At 48.0% G+C, this 21,107-nt stretch overlaps 1 protein-coding gene across 1 annotated transcript in view; it reads right to left on the bottom strand.

The window, feature by feature from the left end:
* LOC144798442 (chymotrypsin-like protease CTRL-1) overlaps positions 1 to 11,091 on the bottom strand; it is a 28,052-nt gene extending 16,961 nt beyond the window's left edge. The window contains exons 1-4 of the mRNA XM_078669316.1: positions 11,005 to 11,091; positions 8,229 to 8,332; positions 4,993 to 5,072; positions 4,252 to 4,330 (exon numbers count right to left, since the gene is read on the bottom strand). Of these exons, the coding sequence (XP_078525442.1) occupies positions 4,252 to 4,330; positions 4,993 to 5,072; positions 8,229 to 8,332; positions 11,005 to 11,056 (315 nt within the window). The 5' untranslated portion in view covers positions 11,057 to 11,091. The remainder of the gene's footprint in view (positions 1 to 4,251; positions 4,331 to 4,992; positions 5,073 to 8,228; positions 8,333 to 11,004) is intronic.
* Between the last annotated feature and the right edge of the window lie 10,016 nt (positions 11,092 to 21,107).

Raw genomic sequence — 21,107 nt, 5'->3', positions numbered from 1 at the left:
TCATTTCCCAGTCCTCATGAGTAATATGAGTATCAGGCCTATGTAAAGTTATGTTGCCACGTTTCTCAGTGTGCACGTTATTTCATTATAAAGTCCCCGTTTCCAGGCCTCAAAAGGGCCTGGACACCAGATTCAGCTCCTGTCTCCTGAAGCCTCGCTGAGGAGTGATCCAGCCCCCACCTGTATCCTCGACCTTTCACTTACTTCCTGCCTCGCAGTGCCCGGTGCAGCTTGGCTCTGCCTCTGAGTCTGCCAAGACTATGTTATGATTCCAGCTATCAGTTTAGTCCTCCTTCTCTGCATTCCTAAGCTACTGAACTGCATCAATAGTTTCCGTCATTGTCTAGCCTATGCGGCTCCATATTAAGAGAAATACTGTATTTAATGGTCATTTAATATTCTTCATCACGCACTATATGTAGAATAAATGCATGCTCCAGTCTTAGAGTCAGTTAGCTTTTCCCCTCATGACTTCTAGTTTATATCAACATGTTCCCTAAACATTAGATACCAGATAGGGTTTAGGTACATGTCGCTCCGACCCTCCAGACTTTAGTCTCTGCTCCTAGCACAGAGTTCATAGCCCCCAGCTTCTCCTCGTAACACGTCATTACCAGTTTGCGCGCACCACCAGGTTAGAGGTCCCGGCTCCTTAGGTAGCCCCCTCCTATGTTTCCGCCCATTCATGACATATTCTGTTACGTTTGCATCACATGTCTGAGTTACACCTTCTTTTTACTCTTATCTTTCGCGACTGCTACGCGTCACGCCTTCTGCTCCACCCACTGCTACGCCTACTACAATGTAATGCTATGTGTTTGCGTTATGTATATATGCTCATGTATTGTTATTAAAAGAGAGAGCGCGCTCATCCCAGACCCAGCCCCAGCAGCTGCTGGGCCCTGTCATCCTATTCCTATGCAGGTTGTCCTGTTCCTGTCCTTATGCTGTAATAAACCTGCAAAACTCCTACTACCTCGAATCTTGACTCTTATTTATTGAGCTATCTGTTATTCATTCATTCATTCAAAAATAGATCCGGTATTATTTATTTATATACCACAAGGTGGGTACCACTGATCAGTAATGAGATCAGTTGGAAAAGCCAGGACCACAACTACCCGTGACCCGTGCGTGGTAGGTGGAGAAGATCCCCAGTGTGGGTCCGAAGATGAGCATCTGAGCGGCGAGTGACAACCGACTGCGCACGCTCATCAGATTGGATCAGGATCCCCCATTGATTTCAAGACTGAACATCCCTGAAACATGACATGTGCTGTGAGAAAACATCGAAAGAAGGTTTATTTCAAGACATCACCCTACCTGCTCGATTTATGGAAGACAGGGTCCTTTGAGTGAAAACACTCTTTTTGATTTGTCAATGAGAAAGAGGACTGAACTAAAGAGGAGTTTTGCTCCTTGCAAAATGGGTGTTTCATGTCAGGTCTAATCAGGTTATTAAAATCATCACATGTGGTCCACCGGCCCAACAGGTCACCGCCCTCAAAATCCCGTGCCACCCCGGGCGGGATCCCCCACAGCCCCCGTGGCTATGCCACTGACTGCAACTCTACCTGTGATTTTGCCGCCTTCTTTTGGTTTCACAGTTTTCCCATTCCTAGACCCCCTTCTTTCGAATGACAAAGGTCAGAACACAACCCGCAGAAGAACCCTCCTCACCAGGAAACGCGCCGCAACCTCACGGAAAGTGCATTTCAAAACTTTGACAGCATCACTGGTGAACTTTAGCGCAGTACTGCGCATGTTTATTTCACCTGGCCTCATATTTCTACAAAAAACCGCATAGCGACCAAGAAACCTCCTGCCTCGACCACGTAATAGTTGGGCGAAAGAGGGTGTTATTTGCTCAGACCCAATCTGGAGTAAATCCTCACAGCGGATGCCTCTCCTAAAGACTTTGGGGCAGATTTGCAAGCCCCTTGCGCCACCCGTACGTCACTTTTCCCATGTTAAAAATGACGCAAAAGTGGTGCAAGGGGCTTGTAAATAAGCCTGTTTACATTTAGAAGACAGCTCTCCCACAGGATGTGGGCACTCTGTTACTACCCAAAGCAACTAATGTGTACAGTACCACTACTGAGGATACACACCCAAGATGCAAGCAACAGGAGGCAAAGTACACCTATGGTCGCTTTGTGACTCCACATCTAAGCACCACGGCAGGACACTTCTGATTGCATCTCCAACTAAAATGCAGCTCATCCCTGAGAGACCAGTCTTGTGCACTTTGACACAAGTGATGTCCTTGACTTACCTCCTAGCAAAACAGAAGGCCATTCTCTCTTCAGTTAGTGTGCTGTGGAAATATGTGGTGAATGAGAACAAAAAAGGTTTTGCCTTTGTTAGGACTGAGGTTTAGATTCTAATTTCTTTTGCTGCTTAAAAAAAGAGAATTGTTTTGCTTTAGATTACTTTAGACGCCAGTCCTTTAGTTTAAATGTTATTGGTAAAAGGACCGAATCAATTAAACCTAATATTTACTTATGACCCAGCTTAATTGATGTAAAGAGAACATTTTTAAGATCTATCTTAAGAGATTCAGCTTTTAGAATAATTGGTGACGGGTCTGCCTATTGTTTTAACAATAGTAACAATATCATTTTTTTGATACAGTATATTTGACTACTGTGCAAATCATTTAACTTCTGCATACGTTTAGCTATTTATTTTGTTGTTCGGTTATATTGTTATTTTAAAGCTGTGACTAACTTTTTTTTAAGCTTCTACATTGACTTGGCCAGCCGATTTTGTTCTATTTACTAGGTTGTATTGTAAATGGTTTTTGAGCTATAAATTAAGGGGCAGATTTATGATAACTGGCGCATCCCCAGGGATGCGCCAGTTATTTTGCGCCGCTACTCCGCCACCCATGGTGCGTGACGCATCTGTGCCGTAAAGGCGACGCAGCTCCAGCAATGCTCGGGTGTGCCCTATCTGACCAATGCTGCGTCAAGACCTACGCCTGCTTCAAGCAGGCGCAGGGTTTTGACGCAGCATTGGCCTGAAAGTGACTGAGTGAAATCTTATAGATTTCACTCAGCCACTTTTGCGAGGCGCACCTGCCCCGGAACGCCCCCCCTGCGCCGGAATGCCCACAAGTGGCGCAGGGCTTTACAACGTGACGCATCTGCCTAGATGCGTCACGTTGTAAATGGGTCGTAGGGATGCGCCACGTTTACGCCGCAGTTGCGTGACACAAACGTGGGGCATTACCAACATAAATTTGCCCCATAAAGTATAATATACATAGCGTCCATTGCGACAGGCAGGGACCCACATTTGAAGCACAGAGGGGAATGAAGTATGGGTAAAACAAAATTTTGGAGTTATCTGCATAGAAGGGGGACTTCTAAAAAACGTATAAATAAGAATCTAAATTAGGGGTTAATACAGGATTAGGGTATAGTATAAAGAGAAAGGAGCACATTGCCCAGGAGGGAGTGACGAGGAACTCAAAGGGGCACAGGAGGCGGTGCCCACATAGAATCCTTCTAAGAAACCTCGGTATGTGCAGTGAGACAGGTAAGTGTCCAATCAGTCTCAAGCAGATCCAGTGAGGCTTACGTAAGAAGAGAGCTACATTACCCAGGTAAGGCCTTACCAGTGGGTTGTGAACAACCTCCCTTTCTGCTGATACTGTCTCTCCATTGGCACCCCAACCTATCTTTGGTTGTCCCTGTGGCCATGCCACATGGGTCGCTTACTTTGACGTCATCCAGTAGGGGAACTCAAAGATGCACAATCACAAGGAAAGTTTTCACTGCAGCTACCCATATGGAGATAAGGCTGAGTCAAAATGAATCATGGTAAACCCCTTTCACCATCTTAAATGCTGAAATGATTGCCATTCTCAGTGCTTGCCTTCTATATCCTTATATTGCATCTTTATTGCCACTCTTGGTCCTCTTCATGTCATTGTGTTTCTACTTGTGAACCCTACATGTGAGGGATGAGAAGTCACCATCCACTTTTTTCCCTGTTGCTTTCAGTGAGATTGGGCTCGCTTTCTGAAGACACAACCATCACATCTGAAAGTTTGTAGACCCTACATGCTCCTGAAGGGCTTGCACAGGAAAATGTAAATGGACCAGAACAACTTTTAGGGTGTATGTTCAGGACCTGCAATGTGCTACCAGGTTTATACCACCTCATGGGGCTTCAAAGCCGCTTGCACCAGACTCGTTGACGCGCGGCCTCATGTACTCTGAACCCAAAGGTACTTTGACTCACCAAAGCGATGGACTTGACTTGAACCTGCTCGGCATTTGAGGAACGGTCATGTTCACCAAGGACGACCCGATGGTTGCGACTGTCAACAAGAAAGCAGAATGTAGTATCAATGTACATCATCAGCCTCCCAAATCTCTCCCAGTTCCACTCTCCTCTACAGTTAGCTTAAGGTCAAACTAGGGGCATAGTGACACTTTAAAGGGCAAGCGGAGTTACTGTCCCACTGATGAGTGCTCCCTTTCAGAAATGATCTACTTTTGGTGGCCACCACATCATATTTGTGCACAAGTCTTCTTGAGCACCGGCTAAAGACCAAAGGTTACTAGAACTTTACATCTCCATCTTTTGTGTGGAAGTTCTAATTTTGAGGCTCAAATAACTATCCCTCAATACATTACTGTTTCCATTCTTATGAATTGTATTTGTTTAACGTAACGGGTGCCCCAATAACCGGTGGCTGTTAATCACATCAGGATGTCTGTTCAAGAAGATAAACAGTTGAGGATGGAGTCAGATTATTTTAACTATTTGATATATTGTGTGACTTTGAGTATATTATTTAGTGTCCCAATTTCAAGGTTTGGCATGATAGCTTTAGGTGCATAAAAATAGCATAATCCCTTAATACAAATACTTGGATTATGGAATCAGAGAGAACAGTGTGCCATAGCCATCATATTTACATTGTTTCACATAAATGCCCCGCCCCATAAATCTACTATCTCTTCAGTAGGCACTTACTTCACATTGCAGTGAGCAGCTGTGACGACCCAAGTCTGGCTGATGAGGGAGGCACCACAGAAATGGAAACCACTGCCATCCTGAGGAGCATTCAAGAGAAAGGAAGAGCATAACTAGGCTCAGAGGTCTATCACTGAAGACATACAACATGGAAGGGTGCCTCAGCCAGATCAGCAGTGAGGGTGTTATCCCTCAAGGGGCTTTGAGTGACATTAAAGATACCACAAGATTAATTTTTGATGTCAGTGATGCAACTAGGAACACCCAGTGGAACAATCAACATCCTTCCCTCAACTTCCTCATCCACAAGCGTTCTCTTGCAACCTCAGTCCCAAACTTTTTTTAATGCTTTTCTCACTCAATTGATAGCTATTCTCTCCCAGCCAACCAGATCATACTTCGACGTCAGTCCCAGGCTTGATGCCACTCACATACACCTCTTAGAGAGCAGGCATATTTATTCATCCCATCATGTCTACCACCTTATCAGCCCCCCAATCCACATCCAGAGACCCATATGAAATCCCACTGCTCTCCAAGAAAGCCTACCCAGACATCCTATAGCCTACACATGGTACAGTTTGCATATTCCATGATCACAAGGAGAAACTCGTACTGCGACAACAAATGATGGACGGAATGCCGAATGAATCAAACATTCACCCACAGTCAAGACTGACAGCTGCACAGTTCTTACCACACGCAGGACTTCTGGGAGAGGGTTGATAGAGCTGCAAGTGTTTATCAGATGTGTCTCAGATAAGCAAGGTTCAGCGTAAAATGATCGTTGTGAATGATTACATCCAGGTATAAAGGACTGAGTAGCTCCAAACCAGTGCAGATGTTCAGATGTATTCTTACGCAGAAGGAATAACAGAGAAACAGCAGAGAAGGGCGTGCCCAGGTGCGGCACCAGTAGCTCGAGATATGAGGCTCATTATGGTGCAAATAAACAACCAGGTTTTCAGGAACACCACACCAGTAACCTACATGGAATGGACCCAACCATCTTGCATTGTTGCTACAGTTCGGACAACGCAGGAGTAGCTTTCTTCCTCTGAGAAGTATGGGATAGCTCTGGTATTTGGACAGCAGATCACTACCTGCATAATGATAATTGCAGGCAATGCCAACTTTTGCTAGTTGTAGATATACTTGTTGGGCCTCTTACCCAGAGTAGAATGAGTTACATATTGTAAACACAGCCATGTTTCAGGAAAAGAATAGTTTTAAGTTTCAAAGCTAGGAATGGCAAGTTTTTGCGAGAAGATAGCAGGTCATTGTAAGTTTATTTATATAGCGCTTACAACCTCAGAGGAGGCGTTGAAATGCTTTATTCCGGGCAGCACGCTGCTCCAGAACCCATGGTTAGTGGTTACTTCAGTGCTATTGGCTAATGTTATTTATTGGTATTAGTCTTGTGTGCTTAAGTAAACCATTCCATGTCGCCATTTCAGTTTTTTATGGCGGGCTAAAATAAAATATGTTAGTTGTGATCATTAGTGGGTGTATGGTTGGTGTGATTAATAGATGAGTTAGAGGAGATTAGGTACTGTTTGGTTGCATAGGTGCAGGTGGAAAAGACTTGCCTGTGGTGATATGAGCCTTCAAGGTGCGCTTACCTAGTCAATGGAAATCGAGGTAGACCTGGGATCAGGTGGTAAGATAGTAGTGAATGGTGTTATTGTCTTTTAGGGATAATCACCACCACAAACCTCCAACCCCTGCAAAACTTCAGACCATACCAAAGGATTTGAATGCACTTATTGCACCTCTACTTTCCTGCCCTCAAAATAATTGTGATATAACCATAAACCAATTTTTAAATGACATCAAAAAATTGAACGGTACAAAAGGGGGTGGTGATGGACGGAGCATCTGAACCAATCAAACACTCACACCCAATCAACAGATCTGGGTTTAATCCATTGCCGTTCTTTAGCCCACTCTGCCACCCCAGTTCAGACATGGCCATATGCAAATCAGTCTGACCCTGTGCCTCATGGGAACAGTCCAGCCCGAACTGCCAAGCCATGCCTTCCCTGGACCGGATTTAAGCTTCCTAGGACTGGTTTCTGGCATTATAGCCGTCTTCAGCCCGGCTTGCTTGAATCCAGTGGCAAAGTGAGCAAGGCACTATCGTCTGAGCATACCCTGCCAAACTTATGGCGAAAAAAGCGGTACAAAAGGGGGTGGTGATGAAAAAATTGAAATCTTAAAAGCATCAAACTTTGACTGAGTCAAGAGACCTTAAACTACACCCTCTCGTTAGATGGCTTCGCCACCCTCCATCTTCTTAAGGACATTTCCAAGAATGTTCTCGCAGACTTTTCACTCTACCAGCGCTGAGAATCAGATCTGTTTACTGCCAACCAAAGACAGAACTGACCTACTAGTCACACTAGTGGCTGCACTTAGGAGTTCCTAAGTCACATTTAGGTGTGTCCTAAAAACCTTCTAGGATTCAGTTCTTACTCCTTTCCTGGTAAAATCCAAATCACATTAAAATAAGCACAGAGGGCAAATATCATTCTGTTGTAGGCTTTCCAGGGCACCCAAAGTCAGTCCTCTCCGGGCATTGACACTTCAAAGAATCCGGACACCAGCAACTCTTTTGTGAGTCAGTTTAAGACATGGACGTGCGATTAAGAAACCTTTCGTCACCATCTAGGTTGGAATCTAGGCCTCAGCAGGTAGGATCTATCAGTAACCATCCTGCCGCCAATGTTGTGTCAGTGTCCTGGAATGCTTTGTGTTAGCATCCGGTTTCACTGGAACTCATGTGCATGATTCTATTCGATCATCTCCATCGAATATCAAAGGTACCATTGGAATACGTTTCAGAATGCCAGACATGGACCTCGACTGCTTGCACGGGCCCCAAATTAAGGAAAGGATTACATTTAAGGTATAGTTTTTCATCTGGCGTACCCTCCTCTTCCACTCCAAGTTCGAATATCATAACAACACACATACATCAAACAGCTCATCCAGACACTGCTCAGTGGCTAATTCATTATCGAGATTGGTGGCCTCGGGAAACCGACCATTGGTGATCCCAAAAACATAACCCCGGAAACCGCCAACTCTAGCTTCCAGGACCCAAGCAAGACCCATGGCCTTCAGAAAGCCAATGCCTCATGAGCTAGGACACACCAGAGCCTTATTGGTACCTCCCAGGATGTATCAATGCATGTGATAGGAAGAGACCCACAGAGGGCATAAGTGTGCATTACCTGGAGGGACACCTGCCAGGGCCAGGAGCCGGGCACTGCGGTCTCACCATTCACTATTCTGTTGTAGTTGCTCACTTTTGGCGGGATGGCGGGAACTCCACAGCCTGCCAACAGGAAGAATATTTTTAATGTAGCTCTGAACAGGGGTGAAATGCTTTTTTTTTTACAGATACTGAAAAATGTAATAAGAGGCTCAAAGGGAAAAACATTTGCACACATATGAAGATATTCCCCCCACTCTACGTACAATTATTTATGCAGAAATGCCGCCACATGGTTGAAAATAAAAATGTCCTCCATTATTCTGCCTTCGAATCTGCGTCTACAGAGAGTTTCGGGTGTGCTCCCTGGAGACACCTTTTTCAATTTCAAAAATTCGAAAATCGGCATCCATGCAAGGCCGTCCTCCTGCAGATCAATTTCTCACCTGGAATTCCACTGAGAGATATGTCACAGTTCGACAGGCCTTTTTACCCTTTTGCCGGATTTATGTAGAATAGCGTTCTACGGTATGTTATTTTGTAACGGACTTTTATTAAACTGAGAACACATTTTGGATACATTTTTGAATTAACAATCTGCCCAAGTCACAACCTTCAAATTATTTTGCAGCTTTTAAACTAATAATACATTTTTTTCTAAACGTCTAAAAGTTTAAAAACGTTTAATTAAAAAATCTCGATCATTTCAAACCCCAAACGCCCAGCTGTTTTTTAAACACCTGGATCTTTTCAAGGAAATGTATTAATAATTCCAAACTTGTAAAACTCGTTTTATGTGAAATATCGCTTTCACGTGTTTTATTCCTAATCCACATTCTTCCACCACTCATTAATAACTTTGAACAAATATTAGTAGTTGGTCGATTACATAGATTTCATCAATTAGGGTGCAATTTAGCATCAGTTATACTGGACGACTACATTTATCGCACCGGTGCCAGTACAATTTGGAACAGCGACTGTTACAGAATGCACATTTTGCACCGGTTATTCAGTGCAAAGGTATTTTTTACATTTTTAGCCGAAGGTAAAGTATAAATAATAATTCAGACTTGTTTATCCCTTCAAGCTGCCATTTACATGCAATTAATCACGTTGTACTCATGACTAGCTGTTATAAATAAGTTGGGTCTGGTGGCAAAGTGGACTAAGGCATCCAGTGTAGGGCTCCTGTGTTTCATCACAGGTTCAAATCCCTGTGGGTCCACTCAGCCTTTCATCCTCCTGAGGTCGATACAATGAGTACCATTGAGTTGGGGATCATAAAACATCTGTTACTAAGGGCTAACATACCCTTCTTGGTGAACGTGCACTTTACAAATACACCCTATGTAATGAGTGCCACCTAGGTTTTTAGTGCCCTCATCCGTTCCAGCTGTGAGACTCCTCATTTTAAAGCTAAAAATGGCTTCATTTTATCTGTCTCCCGCTTCAATATGTCAATGGGGAAAATACATTCTCCCGAGTTTTATTTCAAAATCTCCCACTTTACAGCTGAAAAATGTTGACATGAATGCTTTGGTGCCTGTGATCGATTTCACTATGGAAGCTTTGAAATCGATTCCTTCTGATCAGTGCACATATATTGTACCTGCCCTAGTCACTGCCCGGATCCTTCATGCAATGCTTGCTCTGTCCTCTGCACACATGGCTGCAAAGGGTACATTGTAATAACGGGCATAGAGATTCTGCAAAGGAATCTGCTTCCCTTCTTAAATTCAAGCCTGGGAGCTGACCTGCACTTTTATCTCCATCATGTGCCCTGAATACCGTCCGCCCCCTGTTATTTCCATTAGCTCTGCAAACTGTCACCAATACCCTGTCCTCGTGAGTATCGACTACTCCATTGACACTTGTTTTGCCTTTTGAGCTTTCTAGTTTTTTACCCATAAGCTTATGTTTAGTATCCTGTCTCCTGTTTGTGCCACACGCTTAGCATTCTGAATGCCGCCCACTTCAAGAGCACCAGGGAGTGACTATCCGGGAGTCAGTATGATCAGTGCAGCTCATTACTTCTGTAATTGTCTTCAGCAATCAATACTCCAGATCCTCTTTGTCCCCTTTCCTCTGTACCACCCATGCAAGCTCAGTACTTTATTATATAAAGAGATTAATTCAACCTTCTAAGGCCCTGATTATGAGTGGCCTATGGAGGGTGTACTAATCATCACACCTTTTAAAATCCGACACACTGTGGGAACATTCAGGTGCGACAATGAGCTCCTACTACAAGTTCTGCCCTTCAAAGAGCAGCATATCATGCGGATGTTAGCCCTTTGCTCACCGAAACCCACATGCAGCAGTGTGCACCAGGAATTCCCCTCCAGTGAGACACGACAGGCTTCACCTGCAGAAATGTACCCGGGGAAACGGAAGGGGATGTGGTAATGGCCCCAAACTTCCAACCCTGTGCAATCAGTATTTTGCACAGGAAATGGAAAATAGATTTGCCATTCGTAATGATGCCCTAAGTCTCTGCCTTGACCCCGGTACTCTTCCGCTGTGCGGATTATTTTTAGGAGCTTTCCCTGTTCCACAGCCATTCTCCCATAGAGTTCCCAGGTTGTCTCTACATTGTAGCTAGTTTGGGTGCTTCAACCTTGTATCAAGTGGACACTGGATCAGAAAAGGTAGACATATTCTGCTTGAAGGTCAGAGGCAGTATGGATATTGGAATGGAGAAGATGACAAACCCAATCCCCCCCCCTTGAACACAAGTGCAAGGACACACTGAACCCACCCTTCTCCACCCACCCACCACAAGCGAAACCTACCATATGTGCTGCCAAGCAGGGCCAAGCCGAGGAAAACCAAAGAAGCAGCCATGCTTACTCCTCAAAAGGCAAACTGGTAACTGTTCTCCTCAAGCCGCCACTTTTTATAGAGCTCAATCCTGCCACCTTTCTCCATTATCTCCACTGCACTAACAAGGCCATAGGTTTACAAACATTATTTTCCACTGACCTTCAACAGAAATGCCCCAAATTTAGACATTGATTTGAAGAAATGTGTTTCAGCTCTGTTTTTTTCTCACTGGTTCACATCTGTGGAGACATTCAAAGGCCGTGAGCAGATATGCTTTGCGTAGCTCAAGTCGTCAGTCGCCCTGGTCACACGTGCAGCTCACCTCCACCAGGGCAGATACAGATAAACAACAGTCGATAACACTTTCTTTCACAAGTGGAACTGGGAGCACATGTGACTTTACCAAGCTCTGTCAGTGAGAGTGGAGAGCCTGGGCTGCTCTACCCTCTAACATTCTCACATCCATGATAAACCTCAATCCCCTTCCAGGATCCACTGTGCCATGACAGTGAGGGTCCACGCGGCTGCCATGCCTCATGCCACGCATTGTCTCGGCTAAAAAAATCCTACTAAAACAAACATTTCACACATCTTCGTTGCCAGAGGTCCTCTTCCTCGGGAACTCTTAATGTGTCCTACCTACTACTTCTACAAATGAACACTTTTCTACATAAGTATTTTTACTTCATACTCCTTTGATCATTGTCTTTATCCTCACAAATTTCCCAAACTCTTGTTTACGGATTCTTTTTGGTGTTTCACATCCTAAAGAAGCTGAGGTTGTATGATCACAAAAGAAGTAGCAGCGGACACTACAATGCCGCACTTAAGATCCAATTCCAAGATAGTCTTTATAGTTTTGCCCTGCCAACCCCAACATCAGCTGCTATTTGACGTTGCTGTGCTTTGCAGATCAAAATGATGTTTTACTCAATTTTTTATGGGGGCGCACCAAAAAGAAGTCCAATTAAATAGTTTCTTGTATATATAGAAACGTTCTTTATTTGTTTTTATCCATTCCTTTAAAATACAAATAACTAGATACTTTGTACAAATGATCAGCCAACGCGTTTCACTCCCTTCCAAGGAGTTTCTTCAGGGCAAATAAATTAAGTGCACCGGAAACGTAGTATGGATCCTTCAAATGTGGGTTCAGAGCTAGCGTTTCTCTTTTTTTAGGTAAAGTAAATCCCCAATTAATCTGGTGTGGGGGGCAGTGTAATCTCACCCACTTGTGTCTGGCGATTCCGATGTTTGTAAAGTTTTTTTGCCAAGGAAGTCGTGTCGCTTCCTCCTCCTGCCAATATATAAAGGTTCAGTCGGCTTAAACATTTACGATATCCAGTGGTCTGAACCTTTATATATTTGTCCTGAAGAAGCTCCTTGGAAGGGAGTGAAACGCGTTGGCTGATCATTTGTACAAAGTATCTAGTGCGCCCCCATAAAAAATTGAGTAAAACAAGCTGAGGTTGGATGCCTTGCTTAGCAAGATTTCACATGGTTCAGTCATAACAGCCTACAATTTAGACCCAAACACATCACTGGCTATCTCCCTGTGCCTGTGCTTGCTCTGGTTTAAATCATTTATTTGGTATAAAGCACTTCTTGGCACCAATGGTTGTCCTTTCTGATGCAACAGGTAATCTGATTGGCTGGCAACACTTCAGTAACCTGTAATGTATAACAACAAATTTGGAAAAGTGACAAGAGAAAGTTGTGCAGCCATGCCCCTGATTGAGATATTGCTAGCCTGCCTTGTGTTTTTCTCACTGTAGGCTTGGCACTTTCTGAGTCAACTCGAGATGCTACGTGATCAATTGTGCAGATTTGTGACAGCAGATCACCTCAAGGAGCTTCCGATTAAATGTTTGGGAGGATCTCGATTTTGCCTTGAGATCAGACACAGAGCATGTTTTTCAGAGGGTCTCAAGTATGGAGGCTTAGGAACAAGGCAAAGGATATATCAGTATTCCTTTTTAAATAATGCAGCAATGTAATAAATGTGAGATGTATAGACACTTCAAGATGGAGGGAATCCATTGTTTCGGAAACATCCTTCAGGAAGAGGATTGGTTATTGTATTGTATTATGCTTGCATTTAGATACCACTCATATCCATGAAAAGGCACCAAAGCACATTTGCAGGTTGGTAGTACCCCAGTTTGTGGGAGTGCCATGATTGGAAGAGTGTGTGTCTGTGATGTGATCTGCCTGGGTAGTATTGTATTGGAAGGCACGGCACTAGAGTTGTGCTCTTGACAAGTTTTTGTTGCTGAATCTAGGCATGAATCTTAGGTGAGAAGGAAAAAAGGAGCAGATGATATAGCACTAGAACACATGTATGGGTGGGTAGAGTATGAGTGAGTTGAGGCCTATGTGGAAACTATTTTTGTGTCATGCGTGTTTGGCAGAGAAAGCTTCACCTGTGTCACTAAAAGAATAAAGACGCACAAGCGGAAGTATTTATTAAATGGGTGAGAATTGACATGGCCATACAAGAATGCATATATCTACCATTTGAGAGTGATTTGTATCATATGATTTAAACCCTTTAGAGTACAAGAAAAAACATGATGGTGCATGCTTCAAATGACAACAGCATAAACTCTAGAGGGAACATGTGAGTGGCTATGGAAAATACCATGACACTGTGCATATATAAAGCATTCATAATGCATAGTCTGGGCATCCCCGCAAGAGCCTCATACAACAAGCCATTGTACATACTTTCAGGTCTGCTGACTGGTTTGCACTAACCTTGTGCGCAAGATCCAATGGAACAGTTTTTTCCCATCTTTAACTATTCTGCCAATTACCACATGTATTGGACCATTAGGGCCAGTGGTAGAAGTGGGGAAAGAGGAGTGGGACCCGGAAGAAAACAGAGACACAAGACATCATACTCTGTCTCATCATTTCAGGGTCAAGGCGGGCTGAGGGTTGTAATGGATCTCTACAAGCCAAAGAGATGCCTTAACTAACTTGTCATTGAACACTGAACATAGCTGGAATTGTGAAGTTATATAACTTTAATATACAGAGATATTGCCATCTCTCTATGCTTTTCCAAGTAACCGGAACTTCCTTAAAGCTAGGTATAAAGAAACATAACTATCTTGATAAATACTTACACACTTACACATTTCTCTAGGTTTGAAATTACTACCTCTAGTCCTGTCATTATATGCTCTTTTGTGGAAGACTAGTAACTTTTCTGCTTGGCTTCTGCCAAACTGGAAAATCAGAAATCCTGTGATTCCCAACTCTTAGAAACAGAGACACATATTGGAAGTTTAATGCCTTACACTATGGGCCTGATTACGAGTGAAGGCCTTATTTGTTGCCATTGATAAATAACGATACCACAGGATATGTTACTTATCAGGTGAGATAAATAACACCTATTACGAGTTCATGGGGAATACCATTGGGATTTTGGTGTTTACCGCACCAAAATTTGCATGTTACGGTGAATACCATATGTTTTCAACTGTTAAATTTAGCTAGGTTTGACCTGATGAAATGTAATGAAGGGATTTAACACTTCCAAAAATTATCGGAGGCATTAAATACCTCCACAACTCGTAATTCCTTACCCATGCGTAAACAAGAGTTTACGCATGGGTTACACTATTACAAGCCACTTTTAATCAGGTCCTAAGTGCATTAATATTGGTACACAGGATAGAGGAAATATCCTCCTAGAATCTGCCCAGTTCCATCACAGGCATTCTTATCAAGAACCAAGGCTTTAGAGTTCAAACAACTAAACGAGGAATAGTGCAAATTATGTTTTCAAATCACTTCAAGGCACTTCTAAGTAAACCAAACTGCTTGTAATCTAATCCTTTAGTAATTAGAAGTCTTCACCCAAAAAACAACATCCAAATAGCAAGATCCGGCTGCAGCAAAATTGTAGCACAACTGTCTATAGAGGACTTTATTATACCTGAAGATGCAAGATGGCCACCGTCTCACGCGAGAGTCCGTGGCCCATTGACAAACGTGGTTTACTGCTGATGGTCTGCCACATAACACATGCCATGCACCTGTGCAGCATGAACACAGCCCGTTGCAGTACTGTGAGCCCGGCCTCCCACGGCGGCAGTACTGTGAGCCCTCCTCCCACGGTGGCAATACTATGAGCCCTCCTCCCACAGAGGCAGTACTGTGAGCCCTCCTCCCACAGAGGCAGTACTGTGAGCCCTGCCTTCCACGGAGGCAGTACTGTGAGTCCGGCCTCCCACGGCATCAGTACTGTGAGCCCTGCCTCCCATGGCGGCAGTACTGTGAGCCCTCCTCCCACGACAGCAGTACTGTGAGCCCGGCCTCCCACAGCAGCAGTACTGTGAGCCCTCCTACAACGGCGGCACTACTGTGAGTCCGGCCTCCCACGGCGTCAGTACTGTGAGCCCTGCCCCCCACGGCGGCAGTACTGTGAGCCTTGCCTCCCTCGGTGGCAGTACTGTGAGCCCTGCCTCCCACGGCAGCAGTACTGTGAGCCCTCCTCCCACAGCGGCAGTACTGTGAGCCAGGCCTCCCACGGCAGCAGTACTGTGAGCCCTGCCTACCACTGTGGCAGTACTGTGAGCCCTGCCTACCACGGCGGCAGTACTGTGAGCCCTCCTCCCACAGCGGCAGTACTGTGAGCCAGGCCTCCCACGGCGGCAGTACTGTGAGCCTGGCCTCCCATGGCGGCAGTACTGTGAGCCCTCCTCCCACGACAGCAGTACTGTGATCCAAGCCTCCCACAGCAGCAGTACTGTGATCCGGCCTCCCACTACGGCAGTACTGTGAGTCCTCCTCCCACAGCTGCAGTACTGTGAGCCCTCCTCCCACAGCGGCGGTACTGTGAGCCCGGCCTACCACGGCTGCAGTACTGTGAGCCCTCCTACCACGGCGGCAGTAGTATGAGCCCTACCTCCCACGGTGGCAGTACTGTGAGCCCTCCTCCCACTGCAGCAGTACTGTGAGCCCTGGCTCCCACAGCAGCAGTACTGTTAGCACGGCCTCCCACGGCTGCAGTACTGAGAGCCCTCCTCCCACGGCAGCAGTACTGAGAGAACTGCCTCCCACGGCGACGGTAGTGTGAGTCCTGCCTCCCACGGCGTCAGTACTGTGAGCCCGGCCTCCCACAGCAGCAGTACTGTCTGCCCTCCTCCCACGGTGACAGTACTATGAGCCCTCCTCCCACTGCAGCAGTACTGTGAGCCCTGGCTCCCACGGTGCCAGTACTGTGAGCCCTGCCTCCCACGGCGGCAGTACTGTGAGCCCTCCTCCCACAGCGGCAGTACTGTGAGCCAGGCCTCCCACGGCGGCAGTACTGTGAGCCCTGCCTACCACTGTGGCAGTACTGTGAGCCCTGCCTCCCACGGCGGCAGTACTGTGAGCCCTCCTCCCACAGCGGCAGTACTGTGAGCCAGGCCTCCCACGGCGGCAGTACTGTGAGCCTGGCCTCCCACGGCGGCAGTACTGTGAGCCCTCCTCCCACGACAGCAGTACTGTGATCCAAGCCTCCCACAGCAGCAGTACTGTGATCCGGCCTCCCACTACGGCAGTACTGTGAGCCCTCCTCCCACAGCTGCAGTACTGTGAGCCCTCCTCCCACAGCGGCGGTACTGTGAGCCCGGCCTACCACGGCTGCAGTACTGTGAGCCCTCCTACCACGGCAGCAGTAGTATGAGCCCTACCTCCCACTGTGGCAGTACTGTGAGCCCTCCTCCCACTGCAGCAGTACTGTGAGCCCTGGCTCCCACAGCAGCAGTACTGTTAGCACGGCCTCCCACGGCTGCAGTACTGAGAGCCCTCCTCCCACGGCAGCAGTACTGAGAGAACTGCCTCCCACGGCGACGGTAGTGTGAGTCCTGCCTCCCACGGCGTCAGTACTGTGAGCCCGGCCTCCCACAGCAGCAGTACTGTCGGCCCTCCTCCCACGGTGACAGTACTATGAGCCCTCCTCCCACTGCAGCAGTACTGTGAGCCCTGGCTCCAATGGTGCCAGTACTGTGAGCCCGGCCTCCCACGGCAGCAGTACTATGAGCCCTCCTCCCATAGCGTCAGTACTATCAGCCCCGCTTCCCACGGCGGCAGTACTGTGAGCCCGGCCTCCCACGGCAGAAGTAGTGTGAGCCCTGCTTCCCACGGCTGCAGTACTGAGAGAACTGCCTCCCAGGGCGACAGTACTGTGAGCCCTCCTCCCACGGCGGCAGTACTGTGTGCCCTGCCTCCCTTGGCGGCAGTACTGTGAGCCCGGCCTCCCACGGCGGTAGTACTGTGAGCCCTTCTACCATGGCAGCAGTACTGTGAGCCCTGCCTCCCACGGCAGCAGTACTGTGAGCCCTCCTCCCACAGCTGCAGTACTGTGAGCCCTGCCTCCCATGGCAGCAGTACTGTGAGCCCTCCTCCCACAGCAGCGGTACTGTGAGCCCGACCTCCCACGGCGGCAGTACTGTGAGCCCTCCTACCACGGCGGCAGTAGTATGAGCCCTACCTCCCACGGTGGCAGTACTGTGAGCCCTCCTCCCACTGCAGCAGTACTGTGAGCCCTGGCTCCCACAGCAGCAGTACTGTTAGCACGGCCTCCCACTGCTGCAGTACTGTGAGCCCTCCCCCCACGGCAGCAGTACTGAGAGAACTGCCTCCCACGGCGACAGTAGTGTGAGCCCTGCCTCCCAGGGCGACAGTACTGTAAGCCCGGCCTCCCACAGCAGCAGTAGTGTGAGCCCTACCTCCCACCACAGCAGTACCGTGAGCCCTCCTCCCACGGCGGCAGTACTGTGTGCCCTGCCTCCCTTGGCGGCAGTACTGTGAGCCCGGCCTCCCACGGCGGTAGTACTGTGAGCCCTTCTACCATGGCAGCAGTACTGTGAGCCCTGCCTCCCACGGCAGCAGTACTGTGAGCCCTCCTCCCACAGCTGCAGTACTGTGAGCCCTGCCTCCCATGGCAGCAGTACTGTGAGCCCTCCTCCCACAGCGGCGGTACTGTGAGCCCGGCCTCCCACGGCGGCAGTACTGTGAGCCCTCCTACCACGGCGGCAGTAGTATGAGCCCTACCTCCCACGGTGGCAGTACTGTGAGCCCTCCTCCCACTGCAGCAGTACTGTGAGCCCTGGCTCCCACAGCAGCAGTACTGTTAGCACGGCCTCCCACTGCTGCAGTACTGTGAGCCCTCCTCCCACGGCAGCAGTACTGAGAGAACTGCCTCCCACGGCGACAGTAGTGTGAGCCCTGCCTCCCACGGCGTCAGTACTGTGAGCCCGGCCTCCCACAGCAGCAGTACTGTGAGCCCTCCTCCCACGGTGACAGTACTGTGAGCCCTCCTCCCACTGCAGCAGTACTGTGAGCACTGGCTCCCACGGCGCCAGTACTGTGAGCCAGGCCCCCCACGGCAGCAGTACTGTGAGCCCTCCTCCCACGACAGCAGTACTGTGATCCCAGCCTCCCACAGCAGCAGTACTGTGATCCGGCCTCCCACTGCGGCAGTACTGTGAGCCCTACTCCCACGGCTGCAGTACTGTGAGCCCTCCTCCCACAACGGCGGTACTGTGAGCCCGGCCTACCACGGCTGCAGTACTGTGAGCCCTCCTACCACGGCGGCAGTAGTATGAGCCCTACCTCCCACGGTGGCAGTACTGTGAGCCCTCCTCCCACAGCAGCAGTACTGTGGGCCCTCCTCCCACGGTGACAGTACTATGAGCCCTCCTCCCACTGCAGCAGTACTGTGAGCCCTGGCTCCCACGGTGCCAGTACTGTGAGCCCGGCCTCCCACGGCAGCAGTTCTGTGAGCCCTCCTCCCATAGCGTTAGTACTGTGAGCCCCGCTTCCCACGCACTGGGCCAGGGACAGACTAATTTGCATACAGCCAGGTTCTGAAACTGGGATGGTGCAATGAGCTAAAAAACAGTGTTGGATTTAGCCCTGATCTCTTGACTGGGTGAGAGTATTCTGCTTAATTCAGAGACTCTGTCCATCACCACCCCTTGTTGTAAATATTTTTGTCCACCCTAAGCGTGGAAGGGTATACTCAGATGTGAGTCCCTTGCTCATTGCACCATCAGGATTCAAGCAAGTCGGGCCGAAGACGGCTGTAATGCCAGAAACCGGTACCCGGAAGCTTGTTTCCTTCCCAGTGTAAGAATTGGCTTTTGTAGTCTGGTCTGCCCTGTTCCCATGATGCACTGGGCCAGGGACAGACTAATTTGCATACAGCCAGGTTCTGAAACTGGGATGGTGCAATGAGCTAAAAAACGGTGTTGGATTTAGCCCTGATCTCTTGACTGGGTGAGAGTATTCTGCTTAATTCAGAGACTCTGTCCATCACCACCCCTTGTTGTAAATATTTTTGTCCACCCTAAGCGTGGAAGGGTATACTCAGATGTGAGTCCCTTGCTCATTGCACCATCAGGATTCAAGCAAGCCGGGCCGAAGACGGCTGTAATGCCAGAAACCGGTCCTCGGAAGCTTGTTTCCTTCCCAGTGTAAGAATTGGCTTTTGTAGTCTGGTCTGCCCTGTTCCCATGATGCACTGGGCCAGGGACAGACTAATTTGCATACAGCCAGGTTCTGAAACTGGGATGGTGCAATGAGCTAAAAAACGGTGTTGGATTTAGCCCTGATCTCTTGACTGGGTGAGAGTATTCTGCTTAATTCAGAGACTCTGTCCATCACCACCCCTTGTTGTAAATATTTTTGTCCACCCTAAGCGTGGAAGGGTATACTCAGATGTGAGTCCCTTGCTCATTGCACCATCAGGATTCAAGCAAGCCGGGCCGAAGACGGCTGTAACCCAGAAACCGGTCCCCGGAAGCTTGTTTCCTTCCCAGTGTAAGAATTGGCTTTTGTAGTCTGGTCTGCCCTCTTCCCATGATGCACTGGGCCAGGGACAGACTAATTTGCATACAGCCAGGTTCTGAAACTGGGATGGTGCAATGAGCTAAAAAACGGTGTTGGATTTAGCCCTGATCTCTTGACTGGGTGAGAGTATTCTGCTTAATTCAGAGACTCTGTCCATCACCACCCCTTGTTGTAAATATTTTTGTCCACCCTAAGCGTGGAAGGGTATACTCAGATGTGAGTCCCTTGCTCATTGCACCATCAGGATTCAAGCAAGCCGGGCCGAAGACGGCTGTAATGCCAGAAACCGGTCCCCGGAAGCTTGTTTCCTTCCCAGTGTAAGAATTGGCTTTTGTAGTCTGGTCTGCCCTGTTCACATGATGCACTGGGCCAGGGACAGACTAATTTGCATACAGCCAGGTTCTGAAACTGGGATGGTGCAATGAGCTAAAAAACGGTGTTGGATTTAGCCCTGATCTCTTGACTGGGTGAGAGTATTCTGCTTAATTCAGAGACTCTGTCCATCACCACCCCTTGTTGTAAATATTTTTGTCCACCCTAAGCGTGGAAGGGTATACTCAGATGTGAGTCCCTTGCTCATTGCACCATCAGGATTCAAGCAAGCCGGGCCGAAGACGGCTGTAATGCCAGAAACCGGTCCCCGGAAGCTTGTTTCCTTCCCAGTTTAAGAATTGGCTTTTGTAGTCTGGTCTGCCCTGTTCCCATGATGCACTGGGCCAGGGACAGACTAATTTGCATACAGCCAGGTTCTGAAACTGGGATGGTGCAATGAGCTAAAAAACGGTGTTGGATTTAGCCCTGATCTCTTGACTGGGTGAGAGTATTCTGCTTAATTCAGAGACTCTGTCCATCACCACCCCTTGTTGTAAATATCCGCTTCCCACGGCGGCAGTACTGTGAGCCCGGCCTCCCACAGCAGAAGTAGTGTGAGCCCTGCTTCCCACGGCTGCAGTACTGAGAGAACTGCCTCCCAGGGCGACAGTACTGTGAGCCCGGCCTCCCACAGCAGCAGTAATGTGAGCCCTACCTCCCACCGCGGCAGTACTGTGAGCCCTCCTCCCACCGCGGCAGTACTGTGAGCCCTGCCTCCCTTGGCGGCAGTACTGTGAGCCCGGCCTCCCACGGCGGCAGTACTGTGAGCCCTTCTACCATGGCAGCAGTACTGTGAGCCCTGCCTCCCACGGCAGCAGTACTGTGAGCCCTCCTCCCACGGCTGCAG

The sequence above is a fragment of the Lissotriton helveticus genome, chromosome 12, assembly GCF_964261635.1.
Source record: "Lissotriton helveticus chromosome 12, aLisHel1.1, whole genome shotgun sequence".
Classification (NCBI taxonomy): domain Eukaryota; kingdom Metazoa; phylum Chordata; class Amphibia; order Caudata; family Salamandridae; genus Lissotriton; species Lissotriton helveticus.
Note: the sequence above shows the minus strand (reverse complement) of the source record. Positions and strands in the feature narration are given on the sequence as shown.